This window comes from Hyperoodon ampullatus (assembly GCF_949752795.1).
Source record: "Hyperoodon ampullatus genome assembly, chromosome: 1".
Taxonomy (NCBI): Eukaryota; Metazoa; Chordata; class Mammalia; order Artiodactyla; family Ziphiidae; genus Hyperoodon; species Hyperoodon ampullatus.
Window position 1 is genome coordinate 122476922 of NC_136914.1, and position 24907 is coordinate 122501828.

Sequence of the window (24907 nt, forward strand, 5' to 3'; positions counted from 1 at the left end):
GATTAACGTTGTGCTCAGCACTGAAGACCCAGAAGTGAATGGAGCCCTCATGGCCTCTCTCATAGGAGAGATTGAAGTATGAAAACTCTTCATGAGTAATAGATACAATGGAATACTACTCAGCCATAAAAAAAGAGTGACATAATGCCATTTGCAGCAACATGGATGGACCTAGAGATGATCATACTAAGTGAAGTAAGTCAGACAGAGAAAGACAAATACCCTATGACATCACTTATATGTGGAATCTAAAGTATGACACAACTGACCTTATCTACGAAACAGAAACAGACTCACAGACATAGGGAAGAGACTTGTGGTTGCCAAGGGGAGGAGGATGGGGGAGGGATGGAGTGGGAGTTTGGGGTTAGCAGGTGCAAACTGTTATATGGAGAACAGATAAACAACAAGGTCCTACTGTAGAGCACAGGGAACTATATTCAGTATCCTGTGATAAACCATCATGGAAAAGAATATGAAAAAGAATGTCTATATGTGTATAACTGAGTCACTGTGCTGTACAGCAGAAATTAACACAACATTGTAAATCAACTACACTTCAATAAAAAAGTAAGTCAAAAAATATTCCTGGGCTTCCCTGGTGGCACAGTGGTTGAGAGTCCGCCTGCCGATGCAGGGGAAGCGGGTTTGTGCCCCAGTCCGGGAAGATCCCACAGGCCGTGGAGCGCTGGGCCCGTGAACCATGGCCGCTGAGCCTGCGCGTCTGGAGCCTGTGCTCCTCAACGGGAGAGGCCACAGCAGTGAGAGGCCCGCATAACGCAAAAAATATATATATATATTCCTAAGTACAGTGTGACCTGTGTGTGAGGGGTGTGTGGAATGTTGTGAGGCCTTAGGATGGTGCCTTTGGGGCTAAGAAAGGCTCCCGGGTGCCCCAGAGGGGAAGGTGGACCATGAGTGCAGGGATTGAAGTTGACAGGTGAGAGCCAGTGTCACTTGCCACAGGCCAGCCCTGAGCATGGCCGCTGAGCAGGATGCAACCTTGACAAGTGTCTTGCTGTCCTTACTTTACACCTGGGAAAACCGAAGAGATTGAGTCATTTACCCCAGATCTCCAGGCAATGATAGGTGGATGCAGGAATGTGAGCCACAGGGCTGGGGGCCCCCTAGTCTGCAGTCTCTGCTCCCAGGACCCCTTCAGGGAGGGGGAGGGGACACCTGGTGACCCGGCTTGGGGCCAGTGCATATGCCCATGCAGTATCTTCTTTCAAAAACTGGCGGGCGTCTTTGACACCCATCAGAGTGTTTCTGTGACTCGCCTTTGAAGTGTCCATTTCAGGAGAATCAGTTGATCCGCGGCATTTCTGTCCACAGTGGAGAAGCCTCAAGGCTGACGGAGGTGCCCACACCCTGGAGTACTTGTCACGGGTCCCCTGGAGGATCTTTAGGCTTTGTAACCCCAGGTTTTGACAGCAGTGGAACAAGCAGGTGGGGGAATCATTGGTGACGTGAGGCTCTGACCATCCCGAGACACACTTGCTCCTTGGGTACAAAGCTCTGTGTTGAGACCACGGCTGAGGCCTTCTTTTTGCAAAACCACTGCCGTTTCCAGATCAGAGGCATGTGATGCACTGGAGAGAACGTTCTTGGTGTGTCACAGGCCTGCCGAGAGCGCCCCGACCCCAGCAGGTCCTCCAGCCCGTGCCGCCTGCGAGCTGAGGTCCCCGCCTGTGCCCTCGTCTATAGCTCCCAGTGAGCTGAGGGGTGCAAGGAGGGGTTTGTACAGAAGAGGGCATGTCCAGTTTCAGGGGAAGCCGTGTCACCGGGCGGCTGGGGGTTCTTAGTCTGCGACACTGAGGTCACTCATCTTGGAAGCCTTGTGACCCTCCCATGGGCACAGAAGGAAACTGTCTCTGTAGAGACTGTTCTGTCTCTACCATGTCAGAAAGATTGAGAATAAAGTGGGGAAACCTGGCGCACAGTTTAGTTAATGCTGTGTTGACCTACGGTGATTTTGTGCAGCCCTGAGACTCTTTGGGGAAGAAAGAAAAGAGTCTACTGATGAAAAAAAAAAAAAAAAAGCTGGTATGGTCAAAAGCGCCGAATTCTCCCGTTTGAATGTGTTGAACTAGGCCGCCTGCCTCTGCAGTGTGAGACCCAGGGTCCCCGAGCCGGAGGTGGTGGCTGGGAGAGCACCGGGCAGAGGGGAGCACAGAGCAGAGGCCTGGCAGACCCGTGCGGGAGCTTTAGTTAAGGGCCGGTGCTCCACCTGCAGAGGACAACTGGACAGTCTCTAGAGGGTTGAGGGCTGGGTGCCGAGCAGGGGCAGAGCCGTTCTAAATGGCGAGTGTGGTCCTCCCGCTCAGTGAGCGCACCTACACCAGAGACACTGGGCTTCAGAAGCCGGAAGTCACATGGAGCCCCCAGGCCAGGGGACCCTGCCGCCTGACCCCGTGCACATCACCGGGTGTGTCCAGGGGACCCTGGGAGCATCTGTGAGGGGCCGCACACTTGGTGTGGCTGGACCAGCTGCTCTGGGAGCCTCTTTCCTCCCTTCAGTCTAATCCGTAGATTATGAGCTGCTTCTGCAGTTCAGAAAAGGACAGTTTGCATCCATGGAGCACTTGCCACGGGCCAGGCTCCACAACTAAGCACCCTACGTTCATTGCTCATTTTCTGTTCACAAGCATCTTGTGAGGTAGGGGTGCTCCTGCCCCTGTTTCACGGTGAGGAAGCCAAAGCCCAGAGAGATTCGCTACCTCGTCCAAAGTCTCAGCCTAAAGGGACAGACCTGGCATTAAACCCAGCCTTCCCGACCCTGGAGCCCACCCTCTGGACCACTAGGGTATGATCTCTCCCCAGGGAGATAAGTTTTCTCCCTTTAGACAAAAACCAAGTCTCTGTTTCTTACCCAACTTGACTGTTGTGTGATTGATGTTCTAGCCTCAAATTGTCACTGATCTCCCTTATTTCGAGACATGCTTTTTATATTGAAAGAACTTGAGGAATTTGCACTGAAGTTTTTTTTTCTCTTATTTGACTTTTAATTATTTTGTGTACTAGTGAATTGCTCCTGACCTAAAACTAACTGGATTAGCTTGAAAAATGAGCCTCAGAATGGAATTAATTAACCAGAGTGAATTTTGCTTGTGGAATCAAAAACTGGGCAGCGCATATACCCATCTGTTTAACTGTGCAGTGGCCGGGATGCTAGCTTCAATCCTGTCTAGATTGAATGTGGCTATGTCCCAGGATGGAATTGGCTGGGGCACAGGACATCTGTCACAGACCTGAGTGTCCCTGAGCAAGTGGCTGAGCACTAATCCCTTCCTCATTCTGTGGAATGGTTTAGTTTGCCCAGCCCTCCTTACTGTATAGGGAAGGGGACGCAATAAAGACTGTAAGTGCCGTGTAGGTGCATCAGGCACTAACTGGGTCACATTAAACCCTGGCCCTCTCCCCGAGGAGCTACACTCATGTGAGGGGTGCAGAGCCCACCTTCTCCTCCAATCTGTTGTTGTTGTTGTTGTTGTTTTATTGCAGTATAGTTGATTTACAATGTTGTGTTAGCACAGCAAAGTGATTCGGTTATGTATCTATTCTTTTTCATATTCTTTTCTATTGTGGTTTATTACAATGTATTGAGTATAGTTCCCTGTGCTCTACAGTTGGTCCCTGTTGTTTCTCTATTTTGTCTATAGCAGTGTGTGTAAGTTATCCCTAATTTATCCCTCCTCCTCTTTCCCCGTTGGTAACCATAAGTTTGTTTTCTATGTCCGTGAGTCTCTTTTGTAAATAAGTTCATTTGTATCATTTTTTCAGATTCCATTTATAAGAAACATCATATGATATTTGTCTTTCTCTGTCTGACTTACGTCACTCAGTATGATAATCTCTAGGTCCATCCATGTTGCTGCAAATGGCATTATTTCATTCTTCTTTATGGCTGAGTAGTATTTCTTTTTTTTTTCTTTTTTAAGAAAGCATTCTCTTTTTAAATTAATTAATTAATTAATTAATTTTTGGCTGCACTGGGTCTTCATTGCTGCACGTGGGCTTTCTCTAGTTGTGGCGAGCGGGGGCTGCTCTTCGTTGCGGTGCATGGGCTTCTCATTGCGGTGGCTTCTCTTGTTGCAGAGCACGGGCTCTAGGTGTGCAGGCTTCAGTAGCTGCAGCACATGGGCTCAGTAGTTGTGGCTCGTGGGCTCTAGAGCACAGGCTCAGTAGTTGTGGTGCACAGGCTTAGTTGTTCTGCGGCATATGGGATCTTCCCGGACCAGGGCTCGAACCCATGTCCCCTTCATTGGCAGGCGGATTCTTAACCACTGCGCCACCAGGGAAGTCCCTGAGTAGTATTCCATTGTATATAGGTATGACATCTTCTTTATCCATTCATCTGTCGATGGACATTTAGGTTGTTTCCATGTCTTGGCTGTTGTAAATAGAGCTGCTCTGAACATTGGAGTGCATGTATCTTTTCGAATTAGAGTTTCCTCCGCAATCCATCATTTTGAAAGACGGACTCACTGATTATTTGAGCTTTGGGATAAAACAAAGCAAGGTTCTTGTAAGGGCCTGTAGCACCAAAGGTGCTGGAGAAGACGGGGTAGAGAACAGTCTCAGTGCACAAGCCCTTCCTGGCCGTGGTCGTGGCAAGAGGTGACCTGAGAAAACACTGGTAGTGGAAACCATCAACAAGGTGATGGCATGGAGACTTTGCTGGAAGACCAGGCTGGTGAGCCAAGGATGGCATAAGGCAGCACGTCCCGTGGAACTTTCCGTGAGGATGGAACGTCCTATACCCGTGGGCTCCACCATGGCAGCCGCTAGCCACACGTGACTGCTGAGTACCTGACCAGTGTGACTGAGGAATTGGATTTTTCATTGTACTTAATTTCAGCTAATTTAAATTAAAACAGCCCCATGTATCTAGAGGCTACAGCACAGATATGGAGCTTTGCCATAAAAAAAAAAAATCACTTCTGTGTGCATGACTTGCACATAAAGACGGTGGCCTTGCGAGGTACAGAGTGTAGTACTATCCTTACAAATGGGGAAATCCAGGCTCAGAGCAATTAAGTAACTTGCCCCAAATCACATAAGCCGCTAAATGGCAGAGCCCTTGCCCATCGAATCCAGGGCTTCTGCCCTCATCGTCTCCTGGTGGCAGACTCCATTCCTCACGAGATGAGTGAGCATCCTTTAAACTTGATGGCTCTCACGCGTGGCCGTCCCCCCGCATGGGTGACAGCCCCACCCATCTCCACGTGCTTGTTCCACGTGGTTTCCATGAGTGCGGCCCCTGCACTCTTGTGCTGTTGCTCCGCTGCTGGGATTACAGCCTACACCTGCTCTGTGCACCGTAGTCCCTGATGAGTGACTTCCCCGTCCCCAGTTATGCCCTCCACCAGCCACAGAAAGGCCTGATTCTCTTCTGTTCTGCAAGAGAAGTAGGGCCAGTGGTCAAGACCAGCAAAGCCCAGGGACAGCTTAATGGAAGCATCAGCTGGTGCATCTTCATGACCCTTGAGTCCATCCGTGATGGCAGCTGTCACCAGTGTTCTTTTGGGGGAGGCGGTGATGAACTAGGTCCCACCTCTCGAGGTCTTGGGGCTTTTCAGAAGTAGGGCTAAGATAGACGGTCACGTGGTGCAGGCATCTCCCAAGCCATTACCACTGCACTCCATGTTTCCTAAGATTCTTTCTGTTGTGATGTCAATAAAAAATACACAAAATTAGTAATAACATCCTGGGGCAAAATGTAATACCATATGATATCATATATCAATACATTTTCTTCCTTCTCTTTCTAAACCTGTATATGAAAAAGTTAATAAATCTTAGGGGGAGGAAGAACTTTTTTGTAGGAAAAGTGAAAAGCTTGGCAACTGCAAAATGCATTTTTCTGCCTTAACGACACTTGTCAAACGAGCTTGTAGCTCAGAGGGGAACGGTCTCAACCGCAAATTCTGTTTTACTCAGTGATGGAAGCTCCCCCATGCCCCTACCTGCTGGAGGAGGGGCTGTTGTAGAGTGATGGTGCTCTCTGCGTGCGTGGATGGAGAGAGAGAACGTTTGAAAAGCCAACGAGGCAGCAATTGCACATTTAAGTGAGTGGCGTTTCCTTGGCCGCCAGCGCAGTGTATGGGTGTGTGTGGGTGCTCAGTGGGGCTGCCTCTGTCGGGGTGCTGATGGGATTATCTAAGGCAGGCTTTCAAATTGGCACACGATCGGCTGCCTGTCTTCACCAGTTGGAGCAATGGCGTGTAGTTGGGGTAAGATTCCATGGGAGCTTATGACTTTTTTCATAGAGTCATAGATTCATTCATCCAACTCAGGGGTACAGGTTCACATCTTAGACCAGCTAAAGTTATTCAGTCAAAGCAAACCCAGACCAGTGGGAGCTGGACCAGGCTGACCCAGCGGCACTGGTCAGGCAGGTAGAGTCCTCGTGTGGCCTTTTGACTGCCCAGTTTAACAGTTCATTGGAAACCGTGCCCCTCAGCTGGGACTTCTGAGGTTACTATTTTTGTAGATCATATGTTTTTTTTTTAAAAGACTTTTTGACGTGGACCATATTTAAAGTCTTTATTGAATTTGTTACAATACTGCTTCTGTTTTATGTTTTGGTATTTTTGGCCCCGAGGCATGTGGGGTCTTAGCTCCCCGACCAGGGATCGAACCCGCACCCCCTGCATTGGAAGGTGAAGCCTTAACCACTGGACCGCCAGGGAAGTCCCTATTTAGTTCCTATTTTATATTCACTTTAAAGATAAACACCTTACCTTCTAGTACTGAGTGCCATAATTCATGACCTCCTTGGACTCCTATTGATGCCACTTTTTGGCCTCAGGCTTCTTCCAGATTTCCTAATAGGAACAGGGAGACATCTGACCCCATACCTCTCCCCCTCTCCTGATGGAGCAGCTGAGTGTCTACTCCTTGGGAAGGGACTGGCTGGAATCTGGGGAAACGCCAGTGTTCAGACTTGCCTGTGTGGGCATACGAAGCTAAGTCATCTGAGATGGTCCCGTAACACCACCACACGTCATGGCTTTTAGAGAAATGTGTTATCCCAGGGAGGAGGCTGTCATCACCTCCAGGTGTGCACTTAATGCAGTGCATATAAACAAGCGCTAACTGAGGTGGGGCTGTCGCGGGAATAGATACGAGTTCCACGTGGGCCTATGCTTGGGTAACCCTGATGGGGGAGCGGTTCTTCTATAATTATATTTAGTTTGTCTTTTTTATTAAATTGGATTGTGTGTTTAGCATCCAAAACAAAAATCTCAAAATATCTATACTTGCAACATATAAAAATAGCCACTTAAGGATATAGTCAACATATCTACACACACACACACACACACACACACACAAGCACACGCACATGCACACAAAGATTGTACCAAGGCAGCGTTCCCAGCAGTGATGGACACTCCCAGACCCTCATCAGTGTGCGGTGTTTGGGTAGGGAGGTCTCACTGCTGGTCTCCATACGTTGTACATGGAATCAGTCTATTTTCAGGGAATAAAGTTGACATCATCAACTTTACTTTTACATCAACAACTTTATGACATCATCACCACCCTGCTGGTTTTATTACTGAGATGGGGGAGCGTTCCCTTCATCAGCCGTGGTGCTTGGGTCCGTCAGGTGCATAGGCACGCGGCTGTTGAAACGCTGCGCCCCCGTGGGTGGCAGGCGGAATTGAAGACGCCCACAGATTCCTGCCCCCCGTGTAAAGGCCCCAGCTCTTCACTCAAACGCTGATCTAGATGTTGCTGTGGGGGGAATTTGATTTTGCGGGTATAATGATGGTCCTAAACCCGCTGATTTTAAAAAGGAAATGATCCCAGGTGGACCTGACCTAACGAGGTGAGCCTTTAAAAGGAACAGGGCTCTCCTTGGCAAAGGGACTGGAAGCACAGGAGGGTTTCCACCCAAGGGAGAGTCTCCACTGCCGGCTCCGAAGACGGAGGGGCCCCTGGGGGAGAGGGCAGGGGCCTCTAGGAAGTGAGAGCACCCCCGGCTCGTGCCAGCAGGGGACAGGGCGCACACAGCCGGCGATGCTGATTGATCGCAGCCCCGAGGTACCCTGAGCAGAACCTTGCTGGTGCCCTGCAGAGCCGGGGTGCCAGCGGGTGTCGTATAAGCCACTAGGCTTGTGGTGACTCGTGACCCAGCAAAAAAGAAGCGGCGAGTGCACAATGTGTCTACATTTGAGTATGGATATCTGTCCAGAAATACTGAATAAGTTGCGTGAGGAGAGGACAGCTGTGTGTGTGAAGGTAGAAATCGTCCTTTAGACCGGATTTTAAATAACGTGTAGTTAGAAACAGAATTTCTGTTTCAGTTCGGCGTCGAGCCCCGTGGCCTTGGAGGAGTCACCAGCGTCCTCAGGTGTCCCCTTCCCCCCGTCACTGCTTCCCAGCCAGGCTGTTGGGCCTCTTGAGCCTTCCCCCGCTTCCCCTCCACGCCTCCCTGTGACCCCCTCCTCCGCGGCCCGCCCCCGAATGCCTGTGACCCAGGGGCCTGTCTCAGCCCCTGTCACCCACAGGCGCCGACTCTTCCCCTGTATCTGCCCGCCTGACCGTCTCCTCTTTCCACCTTCCTCGGTGCGTGGCTGCTGCCCGGACGGCCCTCAGCGCCATCACGCCTGGGCCCACGCATCCCGCCCGCACCACCTCCCGCCCAGGCCATCGCTTCACGGCCTTCGTGTGTTCCTCCCTCGCCCGCCCGCCCGGGGCCGACGGCTCCACAGCGTGACGGGATCAGTGCCGAGGCCCACAGCACTTTAGGGGCCTGCGACGGTGTTTCTGTTTCTCTTAAAAGCAGAAGGGACAAAATAACGAACTTGTAAGTTGCCGGAAGTGCTTCGACGTGTAATACTTCTCTTTATGCCAATGCAGTTGTAAAATATAATTTCAAATACTTTTTCACGGAGGAAGAGGCCCGTGGAAGCAAAAGGGCCCACGAAAGTCACAATGCAGTCCTGAGGCCACGCTATTTTGCCGAGCGACGACGTTTGCCCTGAAGGGGGCACGCATCACCTTGCCCGTGGCCTGGCAAGCAGGGGAGGTACTTTGAGACACGACCTCAGGGGATGTCTCGCAGCTCTGGGTCCTGGGAAGGACTGCACATCACTGCTAAGTAGGAACTGGTGCCTCGGCCCTCTTCTGCCCCGACGGGTGAGTCTGAGACAGGATGGCCCTCCCTTGCCTTCAGTTCCTGGCTGACATACCTTGGTGCATGTCTTGTGATGAGCAGAAGCGGCCAGTCCCTCGGGGTCGTGTGAGGGATCCACTGTCTCCTGGCCGGGCACTCCGGTTCCCTTCCCAGCATTGTCCCAACAGGGACTGTGGCAGGTCCTCACCACCCCTGCGTGCCAACCCTTCCCCATCCGCCGACCCGCAGGACATCCACGCTTCCAAAGAGGGCAGGGGCGGGACGGGGGAGGACACCAGTCTGTGCAGCTGAGTCTGGTCTGGAAATCAGGGGGGTGATGTTTTGAAAGCACCTCGTATCCGGGAGCCTGGATAACCCACCTTCCAAAACACTGACTTTATTGCTGGAAACGAGTTTATAAGGCTCTGGTTCACGCAGTGCCTCAGCTGGGAAAGCGGTTGGTGAGAAAGACGTGATTCTCTCCAGGGTATTATTAGATCCAGGAGAGAAGCGGTGTTCTCTGAATTTAGACTCCGACACCCTTTGCTGTTAGGACTGAAGCAGGGAAAGGTTATGCTTCTGGTGTCGGTCGCCCTGCAATGGCCACGTTTAGTCTCGCTGGCTCCAGGGTCTTATGTGCCGCTTTGTTGGGGCATCTGAACTTGGCATCTGTGTGGTTCTGAACCGTCCTCTGACACTGGCATATACCCCCTGCAGTTGAAGCTCAGACCTCCCGAGGGGCCACCAGCTTGTCCTGGAGCCTCTCTGAGGCCACCCATTCAGTGTTTGGACAGCTCTGAGTGTTAGTAAGGGCTCTGATGCTTGCAGATCTGTTTCCTGTTTGTATACTCTGCCTTAGAAGGATCTTAATCATCATTCCATGACACAGCTCTCTAGCCAAAGAAAAGTTCTTGGAGTCCTCTGTGCTCCTCTGTGGTTCTTTGTCATGGCAGCCCTAGCAAACTAATATGCCGACCACCACCCTTCTCTTTATGCCTGACCAGGGAAGGATGAGATGCTCACCACCCTGGTTTTAATGTGGGTCAAGATCACTTAGGCCAGTCATGGTATCTGAGTTGGCCGTCTCCAAGGGTTTAGTGTTCGTTTGTTTTCCAAAAATATTCTTGCTAAGTCACGTTTCTTGCATCCTGTACTAGACGCAGTTAAGTTTTTGGACTTGGTTGTAGGATTTTGCATTTAACCCTATGAAATGTTGCCTGCCTCGGGCCGAGTATGCCACGGTCTGCCCGTCTCTCAGGGGGACTTTGGAAGCCACATGGGCTGTCATCAGGGTTGGCCTGAGAGTTTCCAGCAGCACACCTTCTATTCCCTGGTGAGAATCCTGGTTGTGTGTAGCCGGACGATTGCCTTTCCAGGGACACATGGGACAAAACTAACTGTCCCCAGGTAGGTTTGGGGACACAGTGCCCAGCGTGGCTGTGCCAGTGGTTCAGGCAGGATACCTGGGAGGGGCTGTGAGTCAGAGCTGGCCTTGGTACAGAACCCATGGTGGGAGCCGCAGGACTGGGCTTTGCTGAAGGAGAGCAGGCGGGTTCTGAGGAAATGTCCTTGCTCGGTCACAACCTCACGTGACACGTGGCCAGGACGATTGGCTTCTCTGTGTCAGTGTTTTACTCTCTATCAGAGAGGTTCCTCCTGGGAATGAGGTGGTGAGGGCATAAAGACCCCAAAATGAAGTGTTGGGGTCCTGCTGCGTGATCCCACTGTTGCCTGCCAGGCTGCGGGCAAGTCGGTCCTCCCTGGGGACGTCTCAGGTGAGTATTCGGGACAGAATTAGCCCTTGAGGATGAGCTGCTTTTAGAGAAAGACCTACACCGCCTGCTGTTCGTCTGCCTCAGGAACCTCAGACACTGTATTTTGCGAGTGATCGTCCGCAGTCGTTTGCCCGAGGGCGGTACCGTGGACCTGCCGGTCCTCCCTGTGGCTGCCCTCGGTTGTGCTCAGTCTGTACGGACGGGCCTGCACTCAGCAGTTCTGTGCCTCGGAGGACAGTCAGGGTGAGCCCTGTCGCCCATCAGCTGTCGGGCGTGGTCCCTGAGCAGTGTGACGGGCACACTGAGCACCATCTGTGAACCGCTGCCAGCAAAGGCGCCCAGAACATTCCATGAGAAGAGCCATTCTCCCTAAAGGAGGACAGTGGTTAATACCCGTATGATAATTCTGCGTGGCTCGGTCAGCCATAGGGAGGACCACACACTTCTTGACTCCGTTCCCACTTTCTGCACCTTCCTCTTAGATGATGTTCCTGGAGGGTGTTCGCAGACAGAATTTAAAATTATTGTGTACTAGTTGCAGCATATCCTTGCTGGTCCTGGGACGTCAGGTGAGTTTTAAATCCCTGACCCTGTCCCCTCCTCTGCAGTATGAAGTCAGTATTACCCCTTCTGCCCACATGTTGATTACTGTAAAGAGTAAGGGGGTAATTGTGGATGTGCTTTGCGAAGTAAAAAGCTGTATTCAGGGCTTCCCTGGTGGCGCAGTGGTTCGGAGTCCACCTGCTGATGCAGGGGACACGGGTTTGTGCCCCGGTCCGGGAAGATCCCACATGCCGCGGAGTGGCTGGGCCCGTGAGCCATGGCCGCTGAGCCTACGCATCCGGAGCCTGTGCTCCGTAACGGGAGAGGCCACAACAGTGAGAGGCCCGCGTACCGCAAAAAAAAAAAAAAAAAGCTGTATTCAAACAGAACGTGCACGGATATGTTTCTCTCTTACAGGTGAAGTAGCCTTTACTTCTGTTTACTGTGAACATGACTCCTGTGCTTCAGAATGGGGGGATGTGTTTGCTTTTGATCTCAGCTGCCAGATTCATTACTTGTAACAGTTTGACCTTTTCCTTCTTTACCTTGACATTTCTAAATTGCAGAGTCTGGGGTTGAGGCACCAAGCTGATGGGCAGCCTTGGGAGTGACTGGTGGCCTCTGTGGGCCATGGAGATGCTGGGATCGGTGGGGACTGTGGAACCGGAAGCCGGAGGAGGGGTGGCTTTCCCACACACCCGGCCTGGAGACCGAAGCCTGTGCTTCCAGAATGGTTGGACCCCTGCCCCACCCTTCTGTGAGCTCACTGACCCCTGTGTGTTTCTGATGCAGATTTACGTCCACCTGAAGGAAGGCGGGGGCCCTGATGGGCTGGACGCGCTGAAGAATAAGCCGCAGCTGCACAGCATGGTGGCCAGGAGCCTGTGCCGGACCGCGGCCGGGAAGAACTACATCATCTTCACGGGGCCCAGCATCACCAGCCTGACCCTGTTTGAGGAGTTTGAAAAGCAAGGTTTGGCAAGTGGGGAGCGAGTATGAGCGCAATCCCCCACCCCCGAGAAGTGGTGGGCAAGGCTGGGGATGCAGGCGTGTGGTGGGCAGCACCACAGGATGCCGGGCGGAGAGGCCCTCCCCCAGGGGTACAGGTCATGCCAGCCTGCCGGCGGCCTGCACCCTGCTGGGCACTGGAGGTCTTGGGGGAGACTAGACTCGTGGACTGGGGGACAGGTCAGTTCAGGTCTTTCTGGGCACATCTCTTTGTGTCCTTTGTGGTAAGGCCATGGCCATCTGAGGAGTCTTCCTAGTGTTTTAGTCCATTCGGGCTGCTATAACAAAATACCACAGAGTGGGTGGTTTATAGACCACCCTATAAATCCTTTTTATAGTTCCTATAAATAGGAATTCACTGCTTACAGTTCTGGAGGCTGGATGTCCAAGATCGGGGTGCCAGTGTGGTCGGGTGAGGGCCCTCTTCCAGGTTGCAGACTTCTCCCTGTGTCTTCACATGGTGGAAGGGACTAGGGAGCTCTGTAGGGCCTCTTTTATAAGGGCACGAATCCCATTCATGAGGGCTTCACCCTCATGACCTAAGCACCTCCCAAAAGCCCACCTCCAAATACCATCACTTCAGGCATTAGGTTTTCAACATAGGAATTTGGGGTGTGGGGGACACAAATGTTAAATCTGCAGTACCAAGGAACAGCTCCTACTAAGACTCTTAGGAAGTCTGAACTGCCCACCCTGGTCTGTAATGTGGCCCCTTCCATCTGGGCAGAGAATTGTGTGCATTAATACAGGCAGCAGTACAATGGGCCTCAGAAAGGTGTTAGTTCCCCTCAGTGCTAAGGTGCCTGGTTCGTTTGTTGCAAAGATTGGGCAAGCCTTCCAGGGCTCTGGCAGAAATGGGGCTATAGCGACAGACCTGGGCCGAGTCAGGAAGCCCCATGGCAGGTTGTATCTGCCTTCACTTCATCCTACATCTGGGATTTATATCCAGTCCACTCAGGAGAAACACAGAAAGCCCCCACTCAGCTACCCCAGATGCTGGAATTGCAGACCTGTTGCTTAGCAACAGATCTGATGTCTGGCCTTAAAACCAAACCTCCTCTGGACTTCCCTGCTGGTCCAGTGGTAAAGAATCTGCCTTCCAGTGCAGGGAATGTGGGTTCAGTCCCTGGTCGGGGAACTAAGATCCCACCTGCTGCAGGGCAGCTAAGCCCGTGCACAACTGCTGAGCCCACACACCTCAACTAGAGAGCCTGCGTGCAACTAGAGAGAAGCCTGCGTGCCACAACTAAGATCTGACGCAGCCAAAAAAAAAAAAAAAAAAAAAAGCAAACCCTCTCAAGTAGTGGAGAGCCCACAGCTTCCGACCTACGGCCTCAGCCTGGACCCTGTGCCTTGCCGGCCTGGGCTGCATCTTACTCATCTGTAAGGCTGGTCCCAACGGGGCTCAGGGCTTAATTGTTGAGACAATTCTGTGTGGCGAGGTCAGACTATGTGAAGAGGGGCCGTGGAGTCAAGTTGGAGAAAACTGGCGCTGACACATGTTAACCTAGCACAGTGGGTGCCCGTGTCAGAGCGTGGGGTGAGAGCCAGGGCTGCCGTGCCTGCTGGCCCACTTGTGCCACGTTCATGGCCCCTGGCGTTCCCAGAACTGCCCCCCACAGCATCCGTGTGCCCTGCAGGCCCACTCCCTGCCCCACACCGTGGGTGTCCCTGTCTCCTGGACCTAGAGCCGCATGACGTAGTCAGGACCCGCTTGTAGCATGTGGGCTGGTGGGGTGCTGAGTGAGGACGCCAGAGGCTTCCCTGAGCTGGGCTGCTGGCCTGGGCCCTCCCCGCCTGGGGAATTGGCGGAGGATGGAGGAGAATCTTCCAGTGGGAAGAAAATAATTAGACATGGAATTTGAAGTTTTCTGAGAGCAGACAAAGATTTCTTCGCCTGTTTGTTAGAAGCGTCTGAGGCTGTGAGCCCTCCCACACGAACTCCTGGGCTTCCCCTGTGATGCCTGCATGCGGGGAGGTTGTCTCCACATCGCTCACGGATGGCTGCCCCCCATCCGCAGGGACTCTGACCACCTCGTCTGGCCTGGTGCCCTCAGGGGCGTCTAACCGGCAGGGCGGCCGGGGTTGAAGACAGGAGTCCCAGCTGAGAGTCTGGCTGTCCCTCCTGGGCGCACAGAGACTGCTCTGTAAAATAACAGCCAGGAACGATATTCACGCAAGAATGGCTGTTTTCATAAATAAACTTGTGTGCTGCTGGATTCTCTTCTTCCCCTGTTAGGAAAATGCAGCTGCTCTTTGGGTGGTTGGGTTCACTGAGCCCGATGGGCGATTTAAAACATTATCCTCTTGCATCTAATCCTCTTCCCTGTTTTTTGTTTTTTTTTTTTTCTTTTGCGGTACGCGGGCCTCTCACCGTTGTGTCCTCTCCCGCTGCGGAGCACAGGCTCCGGACGCGCAGGCTCAGCAGCCATGGCTCACGGGCCCAGCCGCTCCGCGGCATGTGGGATCTTCCCGGACCAGGGCACGAACCCGTATCCCCTGCATCGGCAGGCGGACTCTCAACCACCGCGCCACCAGGGAAGCCCCTCTTCCCTGTTTTGAAGACAGGTTCTTCTTAAATCTCAAGGCCAGCGGAGTCTGGGTAGTTGGATCTGTAGAGATGGGAGCTGCAGGGAGCCCTCTTCTTTCTGGCAGCAAGACTGGCCTGACACCCCCAGCCCCGCGGGTGTTATTCCTCACCCACTGCTGCTCCAGGGGCAGCAAGGAGGATAGGAAGTCATCAGCTGTCCTTCCAGCATTTGGGGGGATGCAATGGTGAGGAGAGCATGGGCCTGGAACATGTGCCCATAGTGTCAGTGAGCCCGGAGGGGCGGACTGCTCCTGGGTCTTCAGGCAAAGTGCCCCTTCACGTCCCCCCCGCCCGGGTGTGGGGAGGGGCGGGCTTCCCCACAGCTTCCTGGGCAGGGGGAGGTCCGGGGACCACGAGCAGGGAGGGCTGGGAAAGACCTTGAGTCCCGGCGGAATTTAGAGAAGCCTCCGTGTTCCTGCTGGTCTCTGCCTGCAGGGCCTTCTGCCCTGTGGAATGTGCTGGGGGTCGAGGCCCCTCAGGAAGCTCCGCCCCCCAGGGCCCTGCGCCTACAGCACAGGCAGGACCCCGTGTAGCGCGTGTCCTGTGAGGACTCCCTGCCTCCTCTGCCTTTCACTTGGCTGCACGCGGCCGGGGCTGCCCGGGTGCCCGGCGAGTCTTGCTGAGGGGGCAGGGTGACTATCTGGGTCAGGCTTAGACGGCAGACAGACCTGTGCTCATGATGCCCGTCTCTGCCCACCCAGCCGGGAGCCAGCAGTTCCGGTGCATCGCATGTGCTCAGAAGTTTCTAGAAGCAGGTGGGAGGTTGGGTCCTCGGGCTCAGCCCTGTGCTGGCAGGTAGCCAGCCCTCTGGCCACGAGAGCTGCCGTTGTTACTGCCGACGCCCTGCTTGCGTTAGCTCTTCCCTGCGATCTTAGTACGTCTGGAAGTTGGAGGCGGCGGCACGTCTGGGATGAAAGCCCCCGGACTTCACCATCACTTCTAGGGGGGCCCCCTGAGGGCCGAGCCCGGGGGGTCGGGGGGAGCCGCCCTGAGGCCGTGCGGTCCGTGTCCCCACAGGGATCTACTGCTGCGGGCTGCTCAGCCCCAGGAAGAGTGACTGCACCGGCCTGCCGCCCTCCATGCTGAGCAGCCCGGCCTTGCCGCCCGCCCGGGGCCAGCACAGCATCCGGATGAAGGGGAGCATGTCCCTGATCTGCTGGTACAACAAGGGCCACTTCCGCTTCCTGACCAACGCCTACTCACCCGTGCAGCAAGGTGGGCACGCGGTGGGCGCCGGGGCTGGGGTGTGGGTGAGCTCTGGCGTCGGGTGGCCCCTGCCCCTCTTCGGCTCTGGGCCGCAGGGTGATGGCCGCTGCCCTTCACGGGGCGGCAAGCGCTTCCTGGGCCCGCGGGCTGTCCGCTGCCTGGGACTTGCCAGCCGTCAACAGAAGCTGTGAGGCTGGCATTTGCAGGTCCCCCAGGTCGTACGCGGTGTGATTAATAGGCTCCGTTTGAACGGTATTTAAATGATCATCATCTAGGATTCTGTGAAAAATCTGTTCTGATGGCGGGGGGGGGAACGTCAACCATTCTTATCTTTGAAATGTCTTCCTTAGAAGTTAAATCGCTAGCGTTGGGTTTTTGGGGGGTTCGGTTTCTATCGTCATTGATTTTCCTTGGGATTTAAAATCCATTGCTAACAAGGGGATTCATTTAGCAAGGAGCCTATATTTAAGGTAACCTACAGCTCAAACACGATTAAACAACAGAAAAGGAAATTGCAGTGACAAAGGGACCCTTTACAAAAATATTTATCGTTGCGTAGTGTCTTTGAAAAGTCCCCTGTGTTCCTTTACATTAAGACATCTTTCCTCTTCTCTATTAAAGGAACACTGCCAAGGAGCTCAGGGGTGTGCGATGTGTGTGTGTGTCTGCGTGTGCATGGTATGTGTGTATGTATGTGGTATGTGGGTGTGTATTTAGTGCCCCTTGTTCATTTATTCCCATCCTTCACCCCACGCACACACCTAAGTTTGTTACATTTCATTGGAGATTGCAGTCAAGGGACTCAAGCACGGGGGTGTCGTTACCCCACTTATGTGCAGGGGGTGGAGAAAGCCACCTCCCCCTCTAGTGCTATGTCAAGGGCACTTAGAGAAGAGGTTTGGAATTGACCTTGTCAGCTGAAGGCCAGTTTGAATTGGACTTCGGCTCTCTTGCGGTTGGGGCCTCGGGGCCAGAGTGTCCCTAGGAACAGGCGTGGGTGTAGGGCATAGGAGCTGCTTCCCAGCAAGTTACATTAAGTGATAGCCTCTGAAACGATGTCCCGAAACAAGGACTTCACACTTGTCTGAGCTGGGTGAAATGAGGTAGCAGAGAAAAGACTGCATCTGGGGAGGTTAGGGAGAAGGCTGCAATAGGATTGAAGATGACACACCTGAGAACCCCGATATCAAGGACTGGGACCCTTAAATCAGGCACCAAGGGAAGGAGGCAGGAGGCTGTTGAGGCAAGATGAGAAAATTGGGAGGGGTGATTTTTAAATACGCCGAAACTAGTATTTGTGTTCGATTCCGTGATAGTTTTCTAAAGTACGTACTCTGTTATACATCATGCAGTCCCCAATCTTAGTCGCCCTTGAAAATCCCATGGAGTGTGTCCACAGCCTGGCCACAGACTGACATCCACTGCCAGGCCCCTGGGCACCCCCAGGGCCTGTGGACACTGGGAGCCCGGCGGGTGAGAGGAGACCCTGGGTGCGGCCCAGGGGGCTCGCAGAGCGGAGACCGTGTGGCCGGCACGCTCCCCACTGGGAATCCTTCTTCTGGTCCACATCCTAGGGCCTCGTTTCTTAATGAAGGGAGGTAGTTTTCCTTTCAGTGTACTTCAAAGACATGATTTTTAAAAAGCACCTTGTGGGCTTCCCTGGTGACGCAGTGGTTGGGAGTCCGCCTGCCGATGCAGGGGACACGGGTTTGTGCCCCGGTCCGGGAGGATCCCGCATGCCGCGGAGCAGCTGGGCCCGTGAGCCATGGCCGCTAAGCCTGCGCGTCCGGAGCCTGTGCTCCACAACGGGAGAGGCCACAGCAGTGAGAGGCCCGCGTACCGCAAAAAAAAAAAAAAAAAAAAAAAGCACCTCATATTCCATCCTTAGATGTATCATAATTTCTTTATCTTGGCCCCTATGAATGATCCTTTTTTCATAATATGAAGAATGATGTAGTGAAGATCTTCATATATAAATCTTCAGGTACATCTTTGATCACTTCCTCAAGATAAATCTAAAAGTTGAACAGCTGGGCCAAAGGGTCGGAACTTTTTTTTTTTTTTGCAGTACGTGGGCCTCTCACTGTTGTGGCTTCTCCCGTTGCGGAGCACAGGCTCCGGATGCGCAGGCTCAGGGGCTATGACTCACGGGCCCAGCCACTTCGCGGCATGTGGGATCTTCCCGGACCGGGGCACGAACCCGTGTCCCCTGCATCAGCAGGCAGACTCTCAACCGCTGCGCCACCAGGGAAACCCAGGGTTGGAACATTTTAAAGGCTCTTGATGCTGTGTTGCCAAAAGGCTGTACTTATTGCCGTTGCCGAGGGTTACAAGAGGACCAAGATTCCTCCTGCTTTATCAACACTTATTTTTTTTCTTTTCTAAATTTGTCAATATGATGGCTGAAAATGCTACAAAATTTTAAATATAAATTGCCGTGACTGTTGGTGGGGTTGAACATCTTTTCCTGTGTTTTTAGCTAATTTTCAATGATTTCTTCATGTTCTTGTCAATTTTTCATTTGAAGTATTTATCTTACGAAATTGAAAGCAGATTTTATACCTATAGCAGATATTTTTCTTCGTTTGTTTTCCTTTTGCCTTTATTTATGGCCAGTGATTTTAACATAAAAAGGGTTTTTCATTTCCGCATAGGCACAGCTGTTGATCATGTTATTTGCTCTCATGCTTAAAAGCCCCTGCTCTGTCCCAAGGCCAGGTAAGTATAGTTCACTTGGTTGTTTTATAGGGTGATTTTGTGCTCTTTGCAGTCATCCACTTGGAATTTATTTTGGTCATGGCACCAGTTGGGCTGCTACTATCTTTTTTTTTCGTTAAGTGGCAAAGATTGGTTGACCAAGCAGCCCCACCTCTGTACCTGAACCATTTATCAAATAATTATTTTTTCCCTACTTATTTTAAATGTCACCCAGATGACAGTCTCCTATATTCTAAAGACTGCTTCTCAGCTTTATACTGTCTTCTACTGTGACCATATTTGCTCTTCTAGAAGATGAGCAGAATTTCGAATTTTGGAAAACATGTAACTAGTTATGAACATTTGAGGGATTGATTTATTATTCTTTACTCCAGGTTCTAAGGGGAAACGAGCCCCCTTTCAGAGACGGTGAGCATATGCAGGCTTTTTAAGTTACATGCTATCATTCATCCAGGGACATCCCCATCGAGAACCACATCCTTTTGCGTTTCTTCTAGAATCCATTTTGAGTCTCTACCATCTCGTTGCCATCTCCGTCTTTGCCCACTTAGGGTTCAGATTCCATGAGGCTAATGTGAGTGTGGAATGTCTGCATGGGTCTGTGAGTCAGGTCTTGACTCATTCATTCAGGCTTACAGAAGGACGGGAAGAAGGTCCGCCCAGCCAGAAAAAGCCCGGGGAAGGCAGAAGACAGAACTCTCTGGAACATGAAGACACGTGGTTCTCTCATAGGCCCACGTGGACCTACAGTGTCACAGAGGCAGACACGTGGAATAAAGCTGTGCGCAGAGGGTCCCCCACACGACTGTAAATGTACAGGGTGCACCCAGGGGAACACGGCATTCCTGGTTATGATGCCAGTGGACACAATAAATGTCACATCACCTCTCGTCAATATTTCCAATGTCTAAAGCTTTTCAGTCCTCAGAAAAGGATACTATAGGACAGCAGTCTTACCCTTTCCAGCTCGAATAGTATCCAAAATCCAAAATGTCAGAAGAGAGGAGCGTGGACTGGTTTATGAACCTGGGGAAAAGCTCAAAGAGACTGACGCACGCCTGGATTTTGAAACCACTCTCCTGAGATTTCCAGCTGCGATCCTCATGTTGAGTTTAAACATTCGAAGGGATGGGAGGGAAATGGAGAAGGAAAGCAGGCCTGGCACGGCTGGATGTGCTGGGACAGCGGCGGCCCTGGCTGTGCAGAAGGCAGCAGCCGGAGCTGCAGGCAGGGAGCCCCAGGGGCATGGTGCTGGCCGAGGCCCTCGGACAGTGGGCCTGACCCGCTGGGAGCCCTGATGACTCAGAGTGAATTGTCCTCCACCCCTGGGAAAAGAACGGAGGGGATTTTATTTCCTTATGGGATGGTCTGATCTGCTCATACCCATGTGGACTCCAGGGAGCCCTAAAGGGGCCTCCTTAGTCCCAGAGGAGGCTGTAGTCGAAAGTCGGGCAAATTAAAATGGAGCTGGAGGTGGGAAACCTCCCAAGGCCATGTGCCTGGGCCGGGGTGTGAAACTGGGGTGTTTGCCCACTTGGACTTGAGGTCGGGCGGGGTGGTGAGCAAAGGCACCAGCACAGGTCCCCTCAGGAAGGGTGCTGCAGAGACACAGCCCTCCTTGAAGGCAGGAGCCCAGCCGTGAAGGGTGCACATGCGGCTGCCTCACCTGACCATAGAACATCTCTCTGAGTGGGAAAAGGATCCCTAAGCAACCAAGGCCCAGGCCCCTCTGGCCAGGAGCCCAGCCTTGGAGGATGCACGTGCCTCTGCATCACCCAACCATAGAAAGTCTCTCTGAGTGGGGAAAGGATCTCTAAGCAACCAGGGTCCAGGACCCTCTGGCTGGGCACGGAGGTCCTCTGAGCTTTGGAGGCTTTAGGAAGTGTGTTGCCCGGGTCCTGCCCGGGGCTTCCCCAGACCACAACTCTTGAGGCGGGACCTAGCTTCTCAGTCTCTCACAAGATGTCCAGGTGCTTCTTCAGTGCAAAAATTCAGTATTGGAGGAGCGGGGTGGGAGACAAAAAAGATCCCGGCTCAGGGCTCAGTCTCAGCAGATGGACCTGTGTGACCATTTTTACTTCAGTTACGCCCATTTAAGTAGTGCTGAAAACCCACAGCCCTTTGAACGGCACTGTTCTCCTAATCACGCCGTTCTGCGTGCAGCGGGGATGGGAGCGGGCTGCGCAGAGGAAGCACTCTGTAATCCCAACCTCGCTCACACGAGTGTCCTTCCCGCCCCCGCGTCACCTCCGTGGGCACAGTGGACGTCCACCCGGGCGGGCAGGGCAGGTCTTGGAAAACAGGTTGTTGGACAGCAGGCTGAAGAGGACTGATGACCTCTTTTTGCTTCTCATGCCCGGTCAGTGGGCCGTTTGAGTCTTGCCGTGACGTTGGCAAGTGGCCCTGGGACACGGTTCCATGTGTATTTGGTAGGAAGAGGCGTTTGAAGGCGTGTGAGAGAGGGAGTGCCAGGGGCAGCTGGGTGTGAAGCGCTCTGTGCACGGCGCGAGGCGTCAAAGAGCCTGGGGTCGGGGCAGCTCCTGCCTCTCCTGAGCCTCTAGTCCCACCCTCTGCCTTGATGGGGGCGGCGGGGCAGGCAGAAGGGACCCCCGGCTCCCTGACTTTGGTGGCCACCTCCTCCCACCCCTGCTCAGACCCTGGCGGGAGGGCTTGAAGCCCGGGGGAGAGAGGGAGGGAGGGAGAAGGTGGGTCCTGAGCTCCCCTTCTGCTCTCAAGGCCCCATCGGGTGCAGCGGGCCCTGCCGTGGCCCGTGCCATGGCCTGGTGTCCCACACTCCCCTGAAGCTGCGGTGGTGGTGTTGGTGGTGGTTCCCCTCCATCTCCTCCCCTGCCGTGGCCCGGTGTCCCGCACTCCCCTGAAGCTGCAGTGGCGGTGGTGGTGGTGGTTTCCCTCTACCTCCTCCCCTGCCATCTGTTTGACAAGCAGGCAGGGGGGAGGGGGCACATTTTGCACGGGGGTCTGCAGGGTGCGGCTCAGAGGGGATGTCCCGTCTGTTCCCCGCAGGAGTGATCATCAAGAGGAGGAGTGGGGAGATCCCCTGCCCCCTGGCCGTGGAGGCCTTCGCCGCCCACCTCAGCTACATCTGCAAATACGATGACAAGTACAGCAAGTAAGTGAGCCGGCGCCCCGGCACGGGAGGCTTCGCCGCCGAGAACAGAGGGGCTGCTGGGAGGTCAGTGTCCCCAGGTTCAGAGCTGACAACGGGAGAGCCCGAGAGAGAAAATCCCGAGCCCGTGGCCCAGCCCACCCAGCCCCCCACCTCCTGCACCGCTGCCCTCTCTGTCCCCTCCCCACCGGCTCAGCCGCTGGCCTGCACCCCACACCCTCTGGGCCCCGGGCGCCGTGGGGCCGGGCCGCGTGTTTTCCGGCCCTGGTTACGGAGCACTTTCACGTGCGGGCGCAGGCTCAGGTGTGGGGCCGTCATCAAGTGCCCGCGCGGTGTGCATGTACGTGCCCCCCTGCTGCCTCGGGGCGAGCTCCTGTGTCCACAACAGGAGGGAAGGAGTGATTGCCCTTGAACCTCGGTCTGCCTATGAAGTTACTGCGCCTGAGCCTCACAGCCTGAAACAGGGTTGCACTAACCCCAAAGGCGGTGGGCATTTTCTCAGCCCTCCTTGAGGGCCACGGACGTCCCTCTGGGCTGCTTGTGGGCGGGGAGGGCAGCACGTGGACCTGGGTCTCCTGGAAAAGCCCAGGTGTGAGAGGGAGCCCCGCTGCCCAGGGAGTCACTGGATGGTCTCCGCGGAGCCTGCAGCGTGCCTGGCGCCTCGTGGGCCTGCTCGGTGGCTCCAGGGGAATCGGCACGATTGAGCGAATGGACATCCGCGGCCTCCCTGGCTGGGCATCTGGGTGGTGCCAAGGCTCCTGGCCCCCAGGGTGCAGAGACACACGTGCAGACGGAGGGCATGGCGCAGGGATGGGTCCTGAGCTGGCGGTCCGGGGGGAGTGCTGTCCTCCGCCTCGGGGCAGAGGAGGCCTCCATCTGAGGGGAGGCGGGCGTGGTGAAGAGACACGCACAGAGCTGCGGGCGGACGCGGTGCGAGATGGCTTGGGCTGTGCCGCAGTTGCGCAGGGCCCTCGGCGAGCAGGGGAGCCCCTTGGCCTGGTTCCGGGCACCAGAGCTCCGGGCTACACCGCAGAGGCCCGGCTCCTGGTCTCGGTGTCCCCTGTGGTGACCCGCCTCCTCCCACCTGATCTTTGATAGGGGTTGTTTGCACGTTCAAGTACGGTTCACGTGACCGAGCCTCAGAGAGAGGCTGCCCCTCCCCACAGCCGGCTTCCCACCGCCACGTCCCCTGCAGCATCTCGCTGACCCCAATGAGGCCTTTTGGGGATGTGTCTCCTGCACCGGGTCCCCGGGCACCCTCTGAGTCAGGCTTTCTTGCCGTTCTGTCCTCTTAGGTATTTCATTTCTCATAAACCAAACAAGACCTGGCAACAGGTGTTCTGGTTTGCCATCAGCATTGCCATCAATAACGCCTACATCCTGTACAAGATGTCAGAGGCCTACCACGTGAAGAGGTACAGCCGGGCCCAGTTCGGGGAGAGACTCGTGCGAGAGCTGCTGGGCCTGGAGGACACCTCTCCGAGCCTCTGATGCCGGGGGCGCGGCCCAGGTTAGGTAAGAACCAGGTCCAGGGAGGGGAGGGGGAGCCTGACGTCCGACCCGCCGGCCAGAGACCCGGAGACGCCCTGCGTGGGGCTGCGGCCCGGGAGGGGTGCTCAGGGCCTCTGGAGGGACCAGGACGGACCTGGTCAGAGGATGGCGCCATCCCGCTTTCCATGCAAAGAAGAGCACGGCCTCCCTCCGGAGAGCAGCCACCGCCTCGGAGCGAGCACCCGGCAGTTGTGGCCCCGAGCCAGACCCTCCGTGCTGCCAGCGCGGGGCATGGAAGGCACCCTCACGACCCCCCGGAGGCCGCGGGAGAGCCCCCTCAACACAGGGGACCTGGGAGGGCTGCTGCCACCAGGGGCGCCAGGGATGGGATGAGATGAGCCGGAGCGTGTTCTGCTTGGTGAAGATGGAGAGACATCCGTGACGTGGTCCGCGTCTCGCCGTGCCTGCAGGTGACGGGAAGCGAGCCGGGTGGGCTCTGCGCAGCTGGGACTGCTCAGCTGTGTGTGTGGGAGCCCGGAGGGTTTTCCAGCGTTTGCCCCGCGCAGGCAGCTTAGAACGGGGCTCGTAGAAGAAGAAACACAACCCGGCGCCATTAAAAGGCAGCGACAGCGTGGGGAGCGGGGCCCTCTGATACGTCCGCGCGGCCTTCCTGCCCATCCCTGCGTGGCTGGTGGACGGGGAGAAAGGGAGAATGGTGACAGAATGACAGTGAAGTGTGAGGCTGCTTTTTATTTTTAAATATATCTTCAGGTTATTTTCTTACTGTTGCTTCAGATCTTCTGTAAAAGGAAATGTCCCTCTTCTTTTCTGCCCTCTCCCTCTCACCCCACCCTGTCGTGGCTCCTTGCATGATCACAGGCCTGGACCTGGGCCAGAGAGGTCACCTCACGTCCATCAGACCACGGGGGCCTGCGGGCCTTGAGCTCTGTCATCATTAGCAGAACTACTTGTTTTGGAAAATACATAGCATGGCTGAGACAACAGAATGTCTCTGCGGATGACCACTCGCTAACTCTCTCCCCCGTGTGGTCACCGGGCAGTGTCTGCCGGCCTCACAGCACCCCTCAGAACGGTGTGGTGGGCATTGGCAAACCCACCTGTACCAGCTTGGCTGGGCGTGATTCCCGCAGGCCGGGGGCCTGCTCACCTCCAGCCAGAAAGGCCTATGTGACGAGCAGCTGGCAGCAAGGGCTTTGCTTACTGCGCAGAACACTTGGGCCTTTTCTGAACCAAGGTCCACAGGTCTCCCTGGGAGACCTTGGCCAGGGTGGTCGGCTGGTCTGGCTGTCCCCGCAGAT

The 24907-nt window shown here is 54.4% G+C and overlaps 1 protein-coding gene across 1 annotated transcript in view; it reads left to right on the plus strand.

Annotated features, from left to right (window-relative positions):
- The window catches only part of PGBD5 (piggyBac transposable element derived 5), a gene marked incomplete at both ends in the record, with an annotated part of 87180 nt that extends 63592 nt beyond the window's left edge, over positions 1 to 23588 (plus strand). Inside the window, 4 exons of the mRNA XM_079713392.1 lie at positions 12241 to 12421; positions 16064 to 16261; positions 21995 to 22100; positions 23393 to 23588. Of these exons, the coding sequence (XP_079569518.1) occupies positions 12241 to 12421; positions 16064 to 16261; positions 21995 to 22100; positions 23393 to 23588 (681 nt within the window). The remainder of the gene's footprint in view (positions 1 to 12240; positions 12422 to 16063; positions 16262 to 21994; positions 22101 to 23392) is intronic.
- Positions 23589 to 24907: the final 1319 nt, after the last annotated feature.